At 39.7% G+C, this 22836-nt stretch overlaps 1 protein-coding gene across 1 annotated transcript in view; it reads right to left on the bottom strand.

The window, feature by feature from the left end:
- Nucleotides 1-6214: 6214 nt before the first annotated feature.
- ABCC4 (ATP binding cassette subfamily C member 4 (PEL blood group)) overlaps nt 6215-22836 on the bottom strand; it is a gene marked incomplete at its 5' end in the record, with an annotated part of 504496 nt that continues 487874 nt past the window's right edge. The window contains 2 exons of the mRNA XM_082245314.1: nt 6215-7154; nt 16275-16409. Of these exons, the coding sequence (XP_082101440.1) occupies nt 7065-7154; nt 16275-16409 (225 nt within the window). The 3' untranslated portion in view covers nt 6215-7064. The remainder of the gene's footprint in view (nt 7155-16274; nt 16410-22836) is intronic.

The following is a 22836-nucleotide window of genomic DNA, read 5'->3' as shown; positions in this document are numbered from 1 at the left end:
CGTTATCACAGACAAGCGCAGCCGCCTGTCCAGAGCCAATGTGGACAAGCTCACATTCATTAAAATGAACCAGGCATGGATCCCACAGGACTTGTCCGTATCTTGTGCAGAATAGACATGTATACCGGCCTTACCCAGCCATTGTTGTATTTGATCTCTCTTACTCTTTTGGGGTGTACCCGAATTAAAAAAAAAAAAATTAAATGAAAAACCAAAACCAGTGTTGTCTACCTCGTCGTCCTCCACCGCCGCTTCCATCTACACCGCCATATCCACCGCCACCTCAACCTCCTACTCCATATGGGCCTCGTCCTCCTCCTACATCATTCAAGATTATTATTTTTTATTTTTATGTTTTTTATGTTATTTTAAGTTATTTCCCTATCCACATTTGTTTGCAGAGCACTTGCCATGCTCTTAAGATGATTTTGCTGCCATTTGTTGCCCTTTCCATGTTTATGTTAGAGCCATTTTAGTGCTCAAAAGTTTGGGTCACCATTGACTTCAATGGGGTTCGGGATCGGGGGGAAAGTTCGGGTTAAGTCCGGGTCACGAACCTGGACTTTTTTTTCAAGTTCGACCGGACCCGCCGAACCCGGACATCCAGGTGTTCGATCAACTCTACTCCTGACCTTTTCAGATGTATTTTACAACCTTTTCTGATTGGAGATGTGATCCTTTGTGTCTTGTTACTCCTGGTATTATATATAATCTACTATGTGATTTTGCTGACCTGTATGTTAGCCTGTTTGATTTGTATTACAATTTGCTCCTTATATCAATAAAACTATAAAAAATAAAAGTTTAGGGACTCCACTGGGAAGGCATCAGCGGTACTGAACATTCCTGGGGCCACAGTCTTCCAATACGAGTAAATATACAGCTGGGGTGGGGGAGGAGGGGTAAGTTAGGTCAGTTGGGGGACAGCAAAAATACTTGTATTTGTTTTTAGAAAGAAGTGTTATCTTTTAAAGCAATCCTAATTTTTTTTTTTTACTAATACCAAATCTCCATCTTCACTGACACCTCTTAAACATTTTAAACAGACTTCGGCTCACTTTATCACCTTACAGGATCTTATGTGTTGCCTTCTGGTTGCAGCTGCGGAACAGGAAAGAATATGTACGAGGCAAAGAATCTGATTAAATATATCAGCCAAGCGCTCACTCCGAAGGGGAAGACTGGCGTGCTACTCTCCTCAGGCAGGGAACTCCAAGCGAATGCATAAAAGAAAGAAAAAGGAGGCGCAAACACCTAGTGCATTACCCGTGGTACTGTTAAAATAATTTAATAAAATGCTGAATGCATACTCACAAACATGAAGAATTAAAATCGTGTTGCAAATTCCCGTCACCCATGTGTTGGACTATGTCCTGGAAATTGCGACCGCTAACGCGTTTCGGGAGTCAAGCTCCCTTCCTCAGAGCCCTGAGGAGATTTGGTATTGACTCCCGAAACGCGTTAGCGGTCGCAATTTCCAGGACATGGTCCAACACATGGGTGACGGGAATTTGCAACACGATTTTAATTTTTCATGTTTGTGAGTATGCATTCAGCATTTTATTAAATTATTTTAACAGTACCACGGGTAATGCACTAGGTGTTTGCGCCTCCTTTTTCTTTCTTTTAAAGAATCTGATTGTCTGCTGAGGCAGCCAGTAAGTTCCTCTGCTTCATACTGATCTCATGCTGCATTATGACTTTAATCAGGAAGGGATGATGAAGCATTCCCTGTCTTGTAATGGAAGAAACCCAAACCTGCTGAAAGTATTTATTGGGTAAGCAAGGAAGAGGGGAAAAAAATGAATAGAGTTTAAGTCCACTTTGAAAGGCCAGTCCATCTAAAACGTATATTTCATTAATGTATGGATGGGTTTTGGAGAATCCAGTAGTGAGACGCTACATTAATCAGCTTTGGGTGTTGGTGATAGGTGATTCAACTTGCCAGATATCAATACGGAAATATTTTTAGGCAGAGTGACTTTTTAAAATCCCCAAATATTCAGACATAGCATGTTACCAACACATGTGCAGAATCACTCTTCCATAGATTTCACTAAGATCTTAAAAAGGCATGGTCTTTTTAAACATATGAAGTTGGGAAAGCCAGCAAAAAGAAGACATAATGCCACTGTACCAATCTTGGTGCATTGCACTGTTTCCTCTTTTTTTTTTTACAGAATTCTATTGTCATGAGTGAAATTTTAACACAGATGTATTTAATGCAGCGGCCCTTGTCTTGGTTTATGGCGCAACATGATGAGTTGTAAAAAATTCTGCATGCAGTACTTTTTTTTCTGGTGTGAACTGACAGCATAGGAAACCATGAATTTTGTCTTGTCTATTTGTGTATGTATACATCTGGTGTCATAAAAGTCTAGTTGCATTTGGCACAGTATTTCCTTGTCTACTTTAGATCCCCACTTGGTACCATATGTAAAAGCATACACCATTTACACAGCTACTGTATATGATAGACTCAACTGACAATACTACATTAAAAAGTTCATGTACAATGCATAATGTTTTATACTAACAGCTGAGCCCCCATACATACTAGTAGCCTTGGGTTTAGAGCTATTTTTCCTGAATCTGATTGTAGACATTATTTATCTTTTACATTTCTTCCTACTGTATTTAAGCGAGTAAATAAACCTATTACAACATTCTAGTTTTCTAACAAACAGTTCAGTGTAACTATTTGTACTTAATAGTTTCCCACTATGCAATGAATGCCAGAAGGAAATAGAGAATAGGAAAACTTGAATGACGTATTTGCTGTAATACTGTGCTAAACAAACAGTTACCAATATATGAGAATCAAAACCATAACTACAGAGGTGATCGAAAGTTTGGGCACCCCAGGTAAAAATTTGTATTAATGTGCATAAAGAAGCCAAGGAAAGATGGAAAAATCTCCAAAAGGCATCAAATTACAGATTAGACATTCTTAGATATTTGTAAACAAAAGTTAGATTTTATTTCCATCATTTACACTTTTAAAATTACATAAAACAAAAAAATGGCGTCTGCAAAAGTTTGGGCACCCTGCAGAATTTATAGCATGCACTGCCCCCTTTGCAAAGCTGAGACCTGCCAGTGTCATGGATTGTTCTCAATCATCGTCTGGGAAGACCAGGTGATGTCAATCTCAAAGGTTTAAAATGCCCAGACTCATCTGACCTTGCCCCAACAATCAGCACCATGGGATCTTCTAAGCAGTTGTCTAGAAAACTGAAACTGAAAATAGTTGACGCTCACAAAGCTAAAGAAGGCTATAAGAAGATAGAAAAGCGTTTTCAGATGTCAATATCCTCTGTTCGGAATGTAATTCAGAAATGGCAGTCATCAGGAACAGTGGAAGTTAAAGCAAGATCTGGAAGACCAAGAAAAATAGACAGAACAGCTCGCAGGATTGTGAGAAAAACAATTCAAAACCCATGTTTGACTGCACGATCCCTCCAGAAAGATCTGGCAGACACTGGAGTTGTGGTACACTATTCCACTATTAAGAGATACTTGTACAAATATGGTCTTCATGGAGGAGTCATCAGAAGAAAACCTCTTCTACATCCTCACCACAAAAATCAGCGTTTGAACATTGCAAATGAACATATAGACAAGCCTGATTCATTTTGGAAACAAGTTCTGTGGACCGATGAGGTTAAAATCAAACTTTTTGGCCAGAATGAGCAAAGGTACGTCTGGAGAAGAAGGGCACAGAATTTAATGAAAAGAACCTCTGTCCAACTGTTAAGCATGGGGGTGGATCAATCATGCTTTGGGGTTGTATTGCAGCCAGTGGCACAGGGAACATCTCACGAGTAGAAGGAAAAATGGATTCAATAAAATTTCAGCAAATTTTGGATGGTAACTTGATGCCATCTGTGAAAAAGCTGAAGTTAAAGAGAGGATGGCTTCTACAAATGGATAATGATCCTAAACACACCTCGAAATCCACGGGGGATTACATCAAGAGGCGTAAACTGAAGGTTTTGCCATGGCCTTCACAATCTTCTGACCTCAACATAATTGAAAATCTATGGATAGACCTTAAAAGAGCAGTGCGTGACAGACAGCCCAGAAATCTCAAAGACTTTTGGAAGACTTTTGTAAGGAAGAATGGGCAAAGATACCTCAAACAAGAATTGAAAGACTCTTGGCTGGCTAAAAAAAGCGTTTACAAGCTGTGATACTTGCCAAAGAGGGCAGTACAAGATATTAACTCTGCAGGGTGCCCAAACTTTTGCAGACACCATTTTTTTGTTTTCTGTAATCTTGAAAGTGTAAATGATGGAAATAAAATCTAACTTTTGTTGACATATTATAAGAATGTCTAATCTGTAATTTGATGCCTTTTGGAGATCTTTCCATCTTTCCTTTGCTTCTGTATGCACATTAATACAAATTTTTACCTGGGGTGCCCAAACTTTCACCACTGTACGTTACTATATGAATTATAAAAAGCAGTACTCAAATATATTTTGATAATAGCACACACGTTTTTATGAAATAATACAAATTTGCCAACCTCTATGCAATTTCAAGGTATTGTGTGAATGAAGATGTTTTGACACATATATATTCAATCTCTTTTGTGAGGTTTAAAAGGATTTGAGAGCCAAATGGCAGGGGGCTATTGGGCAAAAACATTTTTTGAATATCTTTTGAAATTAAAAAAAGTAAAAATCCAAGACTAGAGACAATAGAACACACAGCTTCCTTTGTCTCATAAAAAATGCACAGCTATCAAATAATATAATTCTATAATTTCAATAATTACAGTATATGATAAAACAATGGCTGTCCCTTTAGTTAAAATAATAAACCATTTTTTTTCTTAGTGATAAATATATCATCTTTTTAACACCAAACTTACAAAAGAGACAACAAGAAGTCACTGTAGTGTACAGCAGTCAAGAACAACATAACAAACACAACTGACATAAGTGCATTATAAGGCCTCAATGATCTGATCAGACTGAATGCATATACTTTCTGTGTGTCTTTGGGGTACAGATTATAATTACAAGCATTTATGAATTTAAATTTAACTGATATGTTAGCATTAATCACAGACCATGAATACTAATTGCATTAATAGCATTTAACTGATTGTTTCTTGAAATGCAGCGTGAAAGTCAAAAAGACTGAGATGGAAACATCTGCTAGCTGAAAATTCAGATCCCTTTCACAAAGCAATTGGGATAACCTGCAGTAATGTGCGCATATATAAATATACATGTCACTATTAAGGTATTGACAACATGAAACCAATTTAAATCAGAACAAAAAACCTTGGTGTAAACATTAACACAGTCTGTTTCAGGAAAACTTAAGGCACATCTCAGTTTGGAAGGCAACAGAAATGTTTCTTCTGCAGCTGCTAAGAGTAGAAATAACCCTGAGAAAATCTGCAAAAATTCAATATCCTGACTATTTGGACACATTGAACCCACTAGGGTTGAGTTACTAACAGCGATAAGGCTGTTCACTTAGAAAAGTGAATATTCAATTTGCCAGAGAATTTTCTTTTAGCTATGTAAATGAGCTGAAGCTCAATCATCCAATCATGAGGTGGCTTCCATCATCCAATTATTTGGAAGCAATTTTTTTTTTTTTTTCTATTTTCCTTGCACATGACTAGGTATTCTTTTTGAATTTTCACCACATTTATTAAGCAAAGTGAACACACTCTACTCCTTTAGTAAATCAACCATAATGAAGTGCTTTTAAAGGGAGAAAATCAGCAATGAGTCTTCTATTATTATAACTGGCCAATTATTAAACCATTGTGAATGAAATTAAAATTAAGGTGCCAGTTTTAATTTGGCCTTTAAAAACTTATAATAATGCAAGGTCATGTAATCATACATTTGATTATTATGATCAAAGGCTCAAATTCCATTAAATTAGAAATTGATCTAAAACAAATTGGAACTGCAGACAAATCACTATGTACACAGATGAAATACACATATGGTATTTTTTTCTACCTGCCAAATGGTTTGTAATTCTGTCTTGGGAATCACCCTTACCACAATACACTCAAATGGCAATACAATTGCCTATTACATTTTCCTGTGTCAGCTGAATACTCACTGTATTTTGCCCAGTCGAGGGGTGGGGGGGGGGGGAGCCAAATGTGACCAGCTGAAACAACCCCCCCCCCCCATGCTTCCCCACAATGCAGGGCTTGGTACCTGAGCAGCGAATTGGCAATTTCATTTGGCAATACAAGCAAAAGAGTGATACTACTAATTCACTGTGTAATAAGAAGGCTGGTACAGGGAGCTCCAAAGTGCAAATAGGAAACAGTGGGGTTGATTCACTAAAACTGGAGAGTGCAAGATCTGGTACAGCTCTGCATAGAAGCCAATCAGCTTCCAGGCTTTTTTTGTCAAACCTTAATTGAACAAGCTGAAGCTGACTGGCTATCATGCACAGCTGCACCAGATTTTGCAATCTCCAGTTTTAGTAAATCAACCCCACTGATTTGGCAGTGCTGTGTGACTCACAAGAGTGTCTAGACAGACTTTTAAATCCTTTGTTACATATATATATTAAACTGTGTTTCTATTGATTTGCCTGGAGTTCTGCTTTAAGGACTTATTACCTTTTATTTTACAAATGATAAAAAAAAAGTTACATGTCAGGGAGTAGTTTAACATATTTACTTAGTTCTCACTAGCTGACTGACTGATACTGGCCAACAAAAAGTACAAAGGTATGAAAACAAACTTAGCTACACCACTAACATCTATAGGTGGATGGAAACTCTTAAGAGCAGCAGTTTGACCGTATGGCACTGCTGTACCAAACTTCAAGTCACGTGGCTAAACCATAATCCAACATGTCCATGCTACAACGATGTGTCTAGAAAAGTACAGCAGTTATTATTTAAAAACTGCTATTAATAACAATGGACATGAATGTATCAAGACCACTGGCATTTAAAGGCATCTAATAAACCAATGGAAAGCCCCGCCAGCACACACTAGGTGCCAGGAGGCTACCATTAATGCTATGTGAATGCACTTTTTTAAAAAACAAAACAAATGCTGTCAAAGAGCAGTTTCAAAAATAATAAATGGTTCAGATGGGTCCCTTGAAATATTTTTCTTGTTGGCTTGCTGGGTTCGGTTCAAAGACACCTGAAATAAAAATTAAAAAAAGTCAGTGATTAAAAAAAAGCAAATTGATAAATTTAATAGTAAAGCAATCATTAACCACTTTACCCCTTTACGACAAAAGCATTTTTTGGTATTCAGCGCTGTGCTGCTTTAACTTTAAATTATGGCCAAAATCTATTCTTCTACATGTCTTTCGTAAAAAAAAATCCCAATACAGTGAGAGAATAAAGTATTTGATCACCTGCTGATTTTATACGTTTGCCAACGGACAAAGAAATGATCAGTCCATAATTTTAATGGTAGGTTTATTTTAACAGTAAGAGACAGTATAACAGACATATCCAGAAAAACACATTTAAAAAAAGTTTTAAAATTGATTTGTATTTTAATGAGTGAAATAAGTATTTGATCCCCTATCAATTAGCAAGATTTCTGGCTTCCAGGTGTCTTCTATACAGGTAATGAGCTGAGATTAGGAGCACTCTCTAAAAGGGAGTGCTCCTAATCTCAGCTTGTTACCTGTATAGAAGACACCTGTCCACAGAAGCAATTAATCAGATTCCAATCTCTCCACCATGGCGAAGACCAAAGAGCTGTCCAAGGATGTCAGGGACAAGATTGTAGACCTGCACATGGCTGGAATGGGGTACAAGATCATTGCCAAGCAGCTTGGTGAGAGGGTGACAACAGTTGGTGTGATTATTCGCAAATAGAAGAAACACAAAATACCTGTCAATCTCCCTCGGTCTGAGGCTCCATGCAAGATCTCACCTCGTGGAGTTTCAATGATCATGAGAATGGTGAGGCATTAGCCCAGAACTACACGGGAGAATCTTGTCAATGCTCTCAAGGCAGGTGGGACCATAGTCACCAAGAAAACAATTGGTAACTCACTACGCCATGAAGGACTGAAATCCTGCAGCACCCAAAGGTCCCCCTGCTCAAGAAAGCACATGTACAGGCCTGCCTGAAGTTTGCTAATGACCATCTGAATGATTCAAAGGAGAACCGGGTGAAAGTGTTGTAGTCAGATTAAACCAAAATCAAGCTCTTTGGCATCAACTCGCCGTGTTTGGCGGAGGAGGAATGCTGCATATGACCCAAAGAACACCATCCCCACCGTCAAACATGTAGGTGTTAACATTATGCTTTAAGGGTGTTTTTCTGCTAAGGGGACAGGACAACTTCACCACATCAAAGGGACGATGGACAGGGGCCACGGACTGTCAAATCTTGGGTGAGAACCTCCTTCCATCAGCAAGGTCATTTAAAATGGGTTGTGGATCTGTATTCCAGCATGACAATAATCTAAAACACGCAGCCAAGGCAAGAAAGGAGTGGCTCAAGAAGAAGCACATTAAGGTCGTGGAGTGGCCTAGCCAGCCTCCAGACCTTAATCCCATAGAAAATATGTGGAGGGAGCTGAAAGTTCGAGTTACCAAATGTCAGCCTCGAAACCTTAATGACTTGGAGAGGACATGCAAAGAGGAGTGGGACAAAATTCCTCCTGAGATGTGTGCAAAGCTGGTGGCCAACTATTAGAAACATCTGACCTTTAGGATTTGCCAGCAAGGATTTTGCCACCAAGTACTAAGTCATGTTTTGCGAAGGGGCCAAATACTTATTTCACTAAATAAAATGCAAATCAATTTATAACTTTTTTGAAATGTGTTTTTCTGGATTTTTGTGTTGCTATTCTGTCTCTCACTGTGAAAATAAACCTACTAATAAAATTATAGACTGATAATTTCTTTGTCAGTGGGCAAACATACAAAATCAGCATGGGATCAAATACTTTTCCCTTCACTGTAAATATACAATTAGTTTGTGTGAAAGTTATAGCATCTACGGTGTATATATTTCAAAATTGATGAATCCAGATGTACGGTCTCATTTTTTGAGGCCCTAAATTGCCTGGACAGTACAAATGACCCCCCCAAAATTTTTTTTTGGAAAGCAGATAGTCTGAGGTATTTAGTAAGAGGCATGGTGAGTTTTTAGAAGCTGTAATTATTTTGTCACAATTTTTGGGAAAATGAAAAAATGTAATAAAATTTGTTTTTACATACTGTCACCAGTACAGTACAGCGTCATCATATGACTGGTGTGGCGGTAACCAGGTATACTGACTAGTGACAGGTCGGCAAGTGTTACGTTTAAGGGAAGATAAAGGGGGCCAAGAGAATCCTTTCACTGGTAGAAAACATACAAAAAACATTATTTTTGGTTGCACATGATTGGATAATGGAAGTCAACAGAGCTTCATCTCATTGACTAAGCTAAGTGAAAATTCCTTTAAAAAGTAAACAGCCTATTTGCCTTTAGTAAATCAACCCCAAGGTGGATAATGTGGATATTCCGCCCATCTTAAAGGCAATAAATATGCTTTCATGAGGAGAACCCCAATTTATTGCTGCACTTAAATGAACACCATTTCAAGGACTCTTCAACAGGCTTAGTTAACATGAAACAATAAGCATTTCAAATAGCCATGGTCCTGTGTATGACTGTAACTTAACCTTACTTTGAGCTATACTTCCACCAAAATGTTCTTCATCGCAGTGCATAAGTAAATTGTGTTTACCCCATGTGTGTACAGCTTATAATTTACTTGACTTTACTTTGTTTATTATCTGTTCCCACAATCTTTATATGGGGCTAAACCAATTGCTTTTTGGATTTGTTGGGAAGCGATGGTTTGTGAATATCTTCTTGTTTGAAAAAGATGATTCCTACACTTAAAAAAAAAACAGCTATTGACATAAAACAAACAGTTTAATCTGTAAAAATCAGGAAATACCCCAGTACATTATCTCAACAATGGGCTGAATTAATTGCCAATAAACCAAAATGATAGACTAGCTGTTATCCCGATGTGTATTGATGCAAAGCGCGGACACATTACATTGATAAGACCAAGTCACTTTATGAACTGAAAACACGAAGATAAATTAAACAGCGTGACAAAAGCACGAGGAAACTAGAGTCAGCAAAAAGGTTTCTCATTTTCACACATAAAACCAAAACACAATGGATTTGGATGTTAATATCAGCTTGTAATCCTGATATTTTACAAACTGTGATTGACAAGCATTGAAACTTCAAGGTACATATATTTGAAAGATCAGAGTGTTTAATTTGTAGCAGAGAGCAGTTACAAGGCCCATAGAAATGTGATCTGTGGATAGTATAGCACAATAATAAAATGGAAGGCTAAGGCTCTGACAAAGCCTCATCCAAGCAACTTCTTTAAAGCGTAAGATGATCCCAAGTAATAGAAGAGGCATTTTTTCTTCACACCATGCCTTTCAGCAGCTGAATCCTAGCGATTTCTAGCTGAACTAGACGAGATACAGGTTTCCTGATAAATGTATAATCAGAATATAAAAGGAATGAAATGCTGTCAAGTTTCACTGTTACACAATCGGCAGTTTTTAGGAGCTGTATGGTATCTCTGTGCTTTGACAGATGCGCATAACAAAATGAAATAATGTCAAGACTTGTGTGCTCTTATCTGCCACTGTGTATGCTGGAAAAAAGGGACTTCAAATGCAATTTTTTTCTTCTGCACAGCTGAATGTGAAAAGTTTTGTTTGAGCCTTTCAAAAGGCAAATGCAATCTTCAAATGTTGACATCTGTCACAAGCTGGGCCAAAAATAATGTACAGCGTCTTGGAATTATGTTTACAAAATATATATAGAGGAACTGCCATAAACTGATGTTTGACAATAATAAGCTTTTCCTGTATGGTTTAATACGATTTCTCTATGTGCTTTAAAGTATACATTTTAGACTACTGAATAGAGACAGAAATGGCCGTACTATGCAGCTACTAAACTATGCTGCAGTGACTCGCCTAAAGCTTGTATAATGCATTAAACATGGCCAAAATTGAGATGCACTAGCATATTGCTATGAGACCCTGCTAAGCTGCTCCAGGGCTGAAAAGTCATTTCAATATTAACTTGCTTGAACTGAAAAGGATATACACATGTACCTATTCACCATATGTTTGTCATTACTGTAAAACTAACAATATTACTATAAGTGAAGTCATTCTAAGGACAAGAACCACATTTTCCATGTAAAAAAGGCAAACTACTATGTTTATCATACTACTTATAGTACACAAGTACACACATACCTATGGAGGGCATGGCATTGTTCGGACATATCAATTTATACCTCTTGCTTCCAAGTTTATATGCATTACTATAATAAAGATTTTGGGGAATGTATATATATATATATATATATATATATATATATATATATATATATATATATGGGTAGTTCATTTAGGTTTTTCTCTTGGATCCGATTCTGTTCGACATAAAACACTGCCACCTATACTCTTCGGGAACCCAAAGCAATAGAACATGTCATAATGTTTTATGATTAGCAGTGGCTTCCACTGCCTAGGTACTCCTGAATGAGGAGTCATAGGATTTAATCATTTTATGAACAGCATGGTTCTATTCTGCCTGTTGTAAACAGAGGACTTGCTTTAATGTTCAATAATATCACAACAGCAAATTTTATGTATTTATGTACATTTTAATCCTTTTTGTTTTTTGTTTTTTAATGATGGTGTCAGGACCTGGATCACTTGGATCATCTGCTGGTGGCACTGTGGTTCTCTGGGAGGTGGGTTGTAGTTTCAGTGTTCAGCAGCGGGTGAATCTCAGCAGAAGATTCCAGTAATCAGTTTACCCCTGGTGCTGGCTACTGGGAGGATATTCAGTTCCTCCCCTTCCCTTGGTATGTGTTTTTGGTGCTGAAATCTGTATATGAGAAGTGATCAGATCTGCCTCTAAACATCAAGAATCTCTTCCTTCATGACCCTTAGCAAGCAAGTGTTCCTTATCTACTGTATACCATTATTCTGCTTTCATTACCCATGCTACAGTTACGATACCCATGGTAACCTCTCAGACATCTTTCTCTGCTTCTGCTACCTTTTCCTCTATGCTCCCCAGTACTGTTACTACTTTTTCATCAGCAGCACAATCTATTCAGCACTGCAACCACTTGCAGGACTCCAGCATTTAAACCAAAAAAGAAACAAAAGTTTTTTTTCCTACACATACAATTGTGCCACTATCCATTGCTGCCTCAACCCTTATTTAGCCAATTCCTGATTCCGTGCTGCCTGCTGATGGGGCCCAGTCCGCCTCCGCACTGCATGACTGCAGATTCTCTGGACACTGCCCAGCTGGACTCTAGAATGAAGGTTAAGATCCCACCTGCTCATTGGTCTGAAACTTTAGAGTTTCTATTATTGACACATGGCTTGCATGGGTTACCTGTTTGATCTAAAATCCTTGTTACTTGTCCTAAGTTTCTTTGCAGCCATTTGCTCCTGTTGCGCTAAGTCCTGGTGGTCCAGATACCCACTCTGAATGTTGGAGGAGCTGCACTCATAGTCCCAGTAGTAGAGGTCCTCTAGGGAAGGGCAGAGTTTCATTTGAACCTTGTCCTGACTTAGGTGTTCACACTGAAACCCCAGGTGCATTGGGGGACCTAAGCTGGGGTTTAGGGTACCTGTACGGACCAGGAAAACTGGTGTTAAGCCTTCAGTTTGCCTTAAGGCCCGTACACACGAAAATTGGCAGGAATATTTTGTCCGCCAAACGATCTGCCGATTTTCAGATTGTTAGTATAGTGCTTTCAACAGCCGATTATGAATTTTCGTATGACAAAAACTGGATGTGCAGGCTATAACATTTTTATCTTACGTGAACACAACGTCCGATGTTCGTTTAAGGAGTACAGTTTTCATCCGAAAAAAATCATAAGAGCCAGACTACGAATGCTCAGAAATGAAAAAATGCATACAAAACAATTCAACACGACATCACTTCTAAAGTCGAATTCTATTGTACGAGAATTTTCATATGAAAGTAACCACTTCAATTTCAAAACGAGACTAGCATGCAACAAAAAAGACGAAAATTCATCCAATAATCTGATCATGTGTACGAGGCTTTAGGAATCCCAGCATTGGGACATATGCTGCATTAAGGAATTGTAAACTACAAGTGTTGCGCCTCATCAGGGGTCTGACCAGCAAGATATACACAGCTCAAAGAAAACTAAAGGAACACTTTGAAAACACATCTATCTATATGGATATGGACTGGGTTATGTGTTAGGAATAAAAGGATGCCACATGGAAATAAAAATTATCAACCTACAGAGGGTTAATTCAAAGACACTCCGAAAATCAAAGTGAAAAAAATTATGCAGCAGGCTAGTCAATTTTGCTGAAATTGTATTGCAGCAACCTAAAATGGTACTCAGCAGTTTGTATGGCCCCCCACGCGCTTGTTTGCATGCCTGACGACGTCTGGGCATACGACGACGGATGAAGTCCTGGGGTATTTCCTCCCAGATTTGGACCAGGACATCACTAAGTTCCTGAAACGACTGACGTGCAACCTGGCGGCTTCAGATGAACCAAAACATAATGTCCCAGAGGTGTTCAATTGAATTTAGGCCTGACGAGCGTGGAGGCTATTCATTGGTATCAATTCCTTCATCCTGCAGGAACTGGCTGCATACTCTCGCCACATGAGACAGGGCACTGTCGTGCACCAGGAGGAACCCAGAACCCACTGCACCAGCGTAGGGTCTGACAATGGGTCCAAAGATTTCATCCCGATACCTGTCAGTCAGGGTGCCATTGTTTAGCCCGTGGAGATCTGTGCGTCCCTCCCCAGACCATCACTGACACACCACCAAATTGGTCATGCTGAATGATGTTACAAGCAGCATAACATTCTCCATGGCTTCTCCAGACCCTTTCACGTCTGTCACATGTGCTCAGGAGAAATCTGCTATCATCTGTGAAAAGCAAAGGGAGCCAGTGGCAGACCTGCCAATTCTGGTGTTCAATGGCAAATGCCAATCAAGCTCCACAGTGCCGACAAGGGAGCACAGGGCCCATTAGAGGGCGCTGGGCCCTCAGGCCACCCCCATGAAGTCTGTTTCTGATTGTTTGGTCAGACATTCACACCAGTGGCCTGCTGGAGGTCATTTTGTAGGGTTCTGGCAGTGCTCATCCTGTTCCACCTTGCACAAAGGAGCAGAAACTGGTCCTGCTGATGGGTTAAGGACCTTCAACAGCCCTGTCTAGTTCTCGTAGAGTAACTGCCTGTCTCCTGAAATCTCCTCCATGCTCTTGAGACTGTGCTGGGAGACACAGCAAACCCTCTGGCAATGGCACGTATTGATATGCCATCCTGGAAGAGTTGGACTGACTGTGCAACCTCTATATGGTCCAGGAATAGCCTCATGCTACCAGTAGTAGTCAGAAAAGATGAGTAGGGAAAACAAATGTCAATGGCCTCCACCTGTAAAACCATTCCTATTTTGGAGGTAGTCTCATTGTTGTCCATCTAGTGCACCTGGTTATATCATTACCACCAAAGCAGCTTAAACTGAATAACAACCCCCTCTGCTACTTAACTGACTAGATTTATACCCCAGGAATTTAATTGACTTGATGCTATATTCTGATTAAAAAGTGTTTCATTTTTTTGAGCAGTGTATAAATGATTTATTTTTCAATACAGTACTGTTTTAAATTTTTAAAAACTCCAATTTCCATGGATCCTTGTGGTAAGTGTTGTTTTATAGGGGATATTTTAAGGGATTTATATAAAAACAGAGTGTTTCTGTTTGGGGAATTGGTTCTCTTGGATCTATTTTTGGCACTTAATAGTTAATTTAGATATAATGCTGGATGTGTATTTGGTCTGTTGAGTTTAAAAAAACTGTTCTGAAAAGATGTTTGTGTTTAAGCTATCTATACCCTAAAAATGTGTTATTGTGTACACATTGGGCAATTCAGCAACAATAAAGCGTAAAATACCAGCTTCATTTTAGGGATTTTGTTTTTTGAAACCTTGTACTTTCCTCAACCTGGGTTGGGCAAGCAACACATACTTGCCACCCCACTTATCTGGTTCTCTGTGTGACCAACTGGATAAAAACCCAGTACTCCGCTGCCTCCTCACAATGCAGCGCTTGGTGCTTGAACAGCCAAATGCCAGGTGGGAGTGATGTCACATTGGAAAAGGGGGGAATGGAGTCTCCTGTGTAACCTCCAACTCTCTGTTGCGTTGTAATGTACACATTTGCTTTAACGTTGAGCTGCCGCAGATGAACATGGAGGCAGGGAGAAGGCTTGGAATCTAAATAAATATAATACCAAAAGTATTGAGACGCCTGCCTTTACATGCACTTGAAATTGAACGGCATCCCAGTCTTAGGCTGTAGGGTTCAATAGTGAGTTCCCCGTACGTTTGCAACTATAACAGCTTCAACTCTTCTGGGAAGGCTGTCCATAAGGTTTAGGAGTGTGTCTATGGGAATATTTGACCATTGTTCCAGAAGCGTATTTGTGAGGTCAGACACTGATGTGGACAAGAAGGCCTGACTCGAAGTCTCCGCTCTAATTCATCCCAAAGGTGTTCTATCGGGTTGAGGTCAGAACTCCTCCACCCCAAACTCGCTCATACATATCTTTATGGACCTTGCTTTGTGCACTGGTGCACAGTCATGTTGGAAAAGGGAGAGAAATCCCAAACTGTTCCTAGAAAGGTGGGAGAATGATATTAGCCAAACTGTCTTGGTATGCTGGCGCCTTAAGAGTTCTCTAAACTGGAACTATGGGGCCAATCCCAACCCCTGAAAAACAACCCCACACCAGATGGTCCATAAAGACATGGCTGAGTGTGTTTGGGGTGGAGGAACTTGACTGGCCTGCACTCAACTAGATAAAACAACTTGGCAATGAATTAGAACGGAGACAGCGAGCCAGATCCCCTCGTCCACATCAGTGCCTGACCTCACAAATGCGCTTCTGGAAGAATGGTCAAACATTCCCATAGACATACTCCTAAACCTTGTGGACAGCCTTCCCAGAAGAGTTGAAGCTGTTATAGTTGCAAAAGGTGTGTAAAGGCAGGCGCCCCAATACTTTTAATAATATAGTGTATGTGCCCCATACCTTCCCTATTATAAAGCAAACCGGTTACTTTGCATGAGGTGGGCAATATACAGCTTAAATTTAAGCTACAGATGTAGTTAAAACGGCTACCAGTGTAGAGAGTATATAGAAAAAAAATATTCACCTGTTTGGCTATTTCTGTAAGAGAAGAGGCTTCTGATTTTCCAACCTGTTGCAACATTTTGTAGAAAAGGCTTTCTTTATTTTGTAGCAAGTTGTATGGTTCATCAAATTCTTTAACTCTTCCTGAATCAAGCACCTATAGAAACATAAAACCTACAGTTAAAATCACAGCAAATGCTAACTATATCAGTCCAGGTTACACAAGAATAATACAGAATTTCACATATATAGTTCCAAATATAATTAATAGAACAAAAATTGGCACATTTACAAAGTCAAATGGCCAGTCTCTCCTTAAATCTTGGAGTGTTGTCTGTAGTGTTAAAGCTGAACACCAGGAAAATAAAAACCCAGTTGAATGCAGCACACTATTCATTTATATACCATTAAATGCATGTATCATTTGCATGCAGCAAGCGCCTGAATTTGACCTGGTATAAGCCTCTTGTAAAAACCTGAACAGCAGAGCTCAGAATGGAAGAGGGAGAGGAAGCAGAAGGAGCCAGTCAGTTGTGCTTAATTGCTTATGTGCTAATAAGGAACAATCTGATGAAGTAAGCAGAGTGAAAGAGATGCTGTTAGCGAAGCTCAGTACATGTTGGAATGAGAAGGCGTGCTCATGCTCATAATTCTGAGCAAAAGCTCAATGCAAAATAGGCATTGTCACACTCACGCAAACGTATTAGCATGTGGAAAAAAAATATGCGCACATGTACATGCACACCTACGAGCACTGGCGCCAAACGGCCTATTCAACCACTTCTGGACTGGAAGGTATACCCCCTTAATGACCCGGCCATTTTTTGTGATACGGCACTGCGTTACTTTAACTGACAATTGGGCGGTCGTGTGACGCTGTACCCAAATAAATTTGATGTCCTTTTTTCCCCCACAAATAGAGCTTTCTTTTGGTGGTATTTGATCACCTGTGCAATTTTTATTTTTTGCGCTATAAACAAAAAAGGAGCGACAATTCTGAAAATAAATAAATAATACTGTTTACTTTCTGCTATTAAACATAGCCATTAAAAAAAAAAATCTACATTTTTCATCATTATAAACCAATATGTATTCTGCCACATATTTATTTTTTATTTTTTCGTAAAAAAAAATCCCAATAAGTGTATATTGATTGGTTTGCGCAAAAGATATCACGTCTAAAAGCTAGGGGATGGATTTATTGCATGTAATGAAGGAGCAGTGCGCTCCGAATTACATGCGATCTCGCAAGCCGCACAAATGTGAACCGGCACTAAATCTTTTACTCCCCTGCTTCTCTCCTCACTCTTTTGGAAACTTTTTTTAGGGAGTGGATGCCTAGTTTTGACAGGCAATCCCAGCGGAAATTCCTTCCCCCCTGCGCAACCTACTGGGACACTTCACAGGTCCCAGGAGACTGCAGGTCCATCATTTACAGACTTGCACATGCGCAGTGGGGAGCTGGCTGTGAAGCCACACGGAGTCACAACTGACTTCCCACAGAAAACATGGTGACACAGAGGACCCGAAGACTGGCAAAGAACGGACCCGGGTGAAGAAAGCATTGAAAGCCCTGGACAGGTGTCTCTTTATTAAAGTGTTTGCAACCCTAAAAAAAGAAATAAATAAAAATAAAATAATGGATCCTGTTCCTTTAAAGCATGTTATACAGCACAGTGCTTGTGCTGTGTAATTTGGCTCTATCACCTGAAATACCTGGCTGATCCTACCTGGTTCTACCCTCCTCCCTGTAAACTGACCAAGGTTTATCATGGCTGCTGAGCCCTGACACCGTGGTTAGTTTACGTGACTCCATTATCCGCAGCTCTCCTATGTCCTCCTCTTCTCCCCTTCCTGTCAACTCCGATCTGCTCCCCAATCCTCCCCTCCTGCTGCTATCATAAGAGTGTCATGTCCCTACAATTTCCTGTTAGGGAACAATATGTGCCCCACGGTATGTACTTTATTTTAAAAAAACGAATTTTTACCCTATTTCAGAGCGCCTCCCAACACTCACGTGACTGACCACCTCTCTCCTCCTAGCTGATGTTAGCGGGAGTTTTCGGCCCCTCCCCCTGTAGCTGTCAGACTGGCAAAGGAGAAAGGCGGTCAGTGACGTGAGTGGCGGGAGGCGCTCTGAAATAACAGAAATTTGCTTTTTTTAATAAAGAAAAAACAGTGGGGCACATATGGTTACCCAACAGAGTGGACTGTAGGGGCATGACAAGTGGATTTACAACCACTACTTTAAGTCAGCAGCTACAGTACTTGGGCAGTACTAGGGCAGTGGACAGTGTCAGATGTTTTTATTATTTGTACAATTTTATTTTATTTTTAGGACAAGGGCACTCTTTACATCTGGAGGGAAGGAGATTTAATCTCCAAATATGGAAAGGCTTCTTCACAGTAAGAGCTGTGAAAATGCTAGAATTGACTCCTTCAAGAGCTGGTTCTGTCCAGCTCAGTATATTGCTGTAAAAAGGCCTGGATTTTTTCCTAAATGTACATAATATAACTGGATACTAACACTTCTATCCAGTTATGCCTTCCTTTGGGTCAACTGTGGGTATAGAATTGTAAAAAAATGTTTTTGTTTTGTTTCCCTCATTTTATTGGTTACACTAGATGTTTTTTTTTTTCAACCAGACTAAATATGTAGTTTTTTTACAGTTTTTTTTTTTTTTTAACAGCCCTGTTGGGGGACTTTGGTGAAATATCAGGGGTCTAAACAGACTCATGATGTCTCTTTTTTGAGCCAGAGAAAGGGACTGAGGAAACATATTCCCCAGTCCCTTTCTCTGTTTCCTCAGCTGCACTGCAGATAAATGAGCAGGAGACCGGTTCCTGTTCCTTCATAGACTGAAGCATAGTCAACATGGTTCACTAGGCTTCAGTTTTGAATGGATACAGGAAGGATTAGTACCGATCACTCACTGTGTTCATTCAGAGAAGGAAGGGGTTGGTAAATTAGATATTTACATATCTCCTGCTCTTCATCCCCCTGCGGTTGTTTTCTGTGTGTTTTGGCTGAGTTCACCTGTGGTGTAGAAAACTGCAGCAGTGTTGCAGTTTTCTGCACCGCCGATGACAGCTGCGCAGAAGTGTGAACTGGACACATAGAAAACCATTGTTTTCTGTGAGCTCTTGCAGAGAGCTACGTTTTTCTTAACGCTAACTCTGCTATAGTGTGAACCGCCCCTATCAGAACCTAGAGTATTTTCTATTATAATTTACTTGATATATACAGTGTGTTGTGAAAGTATTCCCCCTTGGTGTTTTTTACCTGTTTTGCTACAATACAACCTGAAAGTAAAATTATTTTGGGGGCTTTTTACTGTGTCGTACACAACATGCAATGACTTTGAAAGTGCAAAATATTTTGTTATTGCTACACAAATAATTAAGAAAAAAAAAGAAACCAAAAATCTTGAGTGTGCATTTATATTCACCCCCTTTGCTATAAAGCCGCAAATAGGATGTGGTCAAACCTGTGAGCAATCAAAGTGTCACATGCTCTAACATGGCGGGAGATTACCTAAAACTGGAGCACTCAGAATCTAATGCAGCTGTGCATGGTAGCCAAATTCATTTTGTTAAATTAAGCTTTGACAATAATATCTGGCAGCTGATTCTATGCAGAGTTGCACCAGATTTTGCATGCCCCAGTTTTAGTACATCTCCCTCTGATATCAGTACAAAATACAATAGTCCTGTTCGGACTCTGGGTCTGCAATATCAATAAGCAAACAACATGAAGACCAAGGAGCTTTCAAAACAGAGCAGACCAAAGTTGTAGAGAAGTACTGGTCAGGGTTATAAAAAAATTACTCCAAAATGTGAACATCCCACAGAACACCAATAAATCCATTATACCAAAATGGAAGACTATGACGCCACTGCAAACCTGACAAGAGGAGGACGTTTACCAAAACTCACAAACAGGGAAAGAAAGGCATTAATCAGAGATAAGGGCGCCGGAAAACTGGTCGGGATTGCAGGAAAGATAGATGGCACTTAATACATGGAACATTTTGATGTAAACCTGTTTCAATCTGCTAGAGATTTGAGACTAGTACCAAAGTTCACCTTCCAGCAGGTTAATGAGCATAAACATAAAGGAAAGTTACACTGAAGTAGTTTAAAGGGAAACAATTAGGCCTCTTGCACATTAGATGTTTTTAACACTGCTGTTAGTGGCATCTGGAGTTTTTTTTTTCCCTCCAAACAGAGCGAGTCAAGTTACTGCTAAAGAGCTACATTTTTGTCTCATCTGACCACATCACTTTCTCCCAATCCTTCTCTGAATCATTTAGATGTTCATTGGCATGACTGTACATGTACACGTTCCTTCTTCCTTCCCTACAGTCAAGCATGGAGGTGGAAACATGATGCTTTGGGGCTGTTTCTCTGCTAAAGGTACAGACCGACTTTTCCGCATTGAGGGGGCAATGGATGGGACCATGTATTGTAAAATTTTGGATGGGAACCTTCTTCCCTCAGCCACAACACTGAAGATGGGTCATTCAGCATGACAATAACCCAAGGCAACAAAAGAGTGGCTCAAGAAGAAGCACATTAAAGGTCATGAAGTGGCCCAGCGAGTCTCCAGAACTTAATCCTATAGAAAATTTATAGAGGGAGCTGAAACTTTGAGTTGCTAAGTGACAGCCAAGAAACCTCAAGGATTTAGAGAAGATTTGTAAAGAGAGGACAAAAATTCCTTCTGAGATGTGTGCAAACCTGGTCACGAACTACAAAAAAGATGTCCTACCTCTGTGCTTGCCAACAAGGGTTTCTCCACCAAGTACTAAGTCCTGTTTTGCTTGGGGATCAAATACTAATTTTACTCTTAGAACTTCAACTCAATTTAAAACATTTGTATCATGTGTTTTTTTTTTTTCTGGATTTTTCGTTGATATTATGTTTCTATCATTTAAAATACACCTATGATAAAAAATTATAGACCCATAATTTCTTGAGTTTTAGTGGGAAAACTTACAAAATCTGCAGAGGATCAAATAATTATTTTCCCCACTTTATGTGTCCATGCACACATAGGCATTCAGTGCCGGTTCACATTTTTGCGATGCGGGAACGCTGCAAATATGCAGCGTGATCCCGCATCGCATCCGCACCTCTGGAAGTTCACACTGCCATATGCGATATGCAGGGGGTGTCAAATAAAAGTTAACAACACCCCCAGTTGCAAGTTCGCACAGAATCGGATCGCACTTGTGTGAACCACTATGCGATCCGATTCTGCTGCGGATAGAAAAAAGCCTCATGTGCTCAAGTTTAGTGCGGATGCGGTGCAAATTCAGCCATACAAAGTGTATGGCTGAAATTTGCACCGCACATGAGATCGCATGTAATTTAGGAGCAGTGCGCTCCGAATTACATGCGATCTCCACGATCGCACTGATGTGAATCTGGGCTCAGAGGAGCTTAGAGGCAGGGGTGTTTAGAGGTAGAAAAAAAAATTTGTGTTAACACTAGGCACATTTAGCGTCTAAGTGTTTGTTCATTTCAATGGCAAGAATAAATGATTATCCTGTCCAATGAAATTAAAGTGTAAAGCTTTTTTTCGGCAAAAACGCTGCTGTCAGGAGGAAAGGTGTTTAGGAGAGATGTGTAATAGGAAGTGCAGAGCTTGAAAAAACTATGGTAAAAAAGAGGTGTGTACACATATATGAAAAGATCCAGTGTGCACCACCACCAATCCAATGCACTCACCAGACCAGATGGCTGCACATCATGTGAACACCAAACAGGCACAATTTTTGCGGAAATTTTCTTGATGTAGCACCATCAGAAATGGTGTAACATACCAGCGCCCAGCCATTCATGTCTAAACCGTTGGCAAAAAAGTGGGTACAACCCTAAGTGAAAATCTCCAAATTGGGTCGAGGGTATCAATATTTTGTGCTGACATCATTGCTGCCGCATAGTCTGTATGTGGGGGCCGTTGTAAGTCCAGGACACTGTTTGTTTTTGTTTCATCCTGCCTGTTTTTAATACTTTTAATAAATACTACACTATAAGCCTTCAATTTGTCTCCACTTTTTGTGAGCACTTATTCCACACAGTCCTGCCATTTGCCTGGGCGCTGGTATGTTACACCATTTCTGGTTGGTGCTACATCAAGAAAATGTCCTCAATGCGATTGCTCTTGAGGGGTGGATTGCAGTGTCTGGTGATTGCCATTGTGCCTGCTTGGTGTTCACATGATGTGCAGCCATCTGGTCTGGTGAATGCTTGGGATTGGTGGTGGTGCACACTGGATCTTTGCATATATGTATACACATCTTTTTTAAATATTATTTTTATATGATCACATTTATTTTACATCTTTTTCATAAATATTACACCATAATTATAATCTTGATTTTTGGGGAGCACTTGTCTCTATCCATTCCCGCAATCAGTCTGCTGCTTCCACCGATGGAATCGTTTGGTTGCTGCAATCTCCAAAGGGTTATCTCCTTAAAGAAATAATTTGGAAGGATTACCTAGCCTTGGAGGATGTTATTGAGCCCAGTTTGCCGCCTAGAATTTGTGCAGCACTTCGTTGTGGTGATGGCATT

This window comes from Pelophylax lessonae, assembly GCF_965119305.1.
Source record: "Pelophylax lessonae genome assembly, chromosome: 2".
Lineage (NCBI taxonomy): Eukaryota > Metazoa > Chordata > Amphibia > Anura > Ranidae > Pelophylax > Pelophylax lessonae.
The sequence above is the reverse complement of the archived record's forward strand: the minus strand, read 5'-3'. Positions and strand labels throughout refer to the sequence as shown.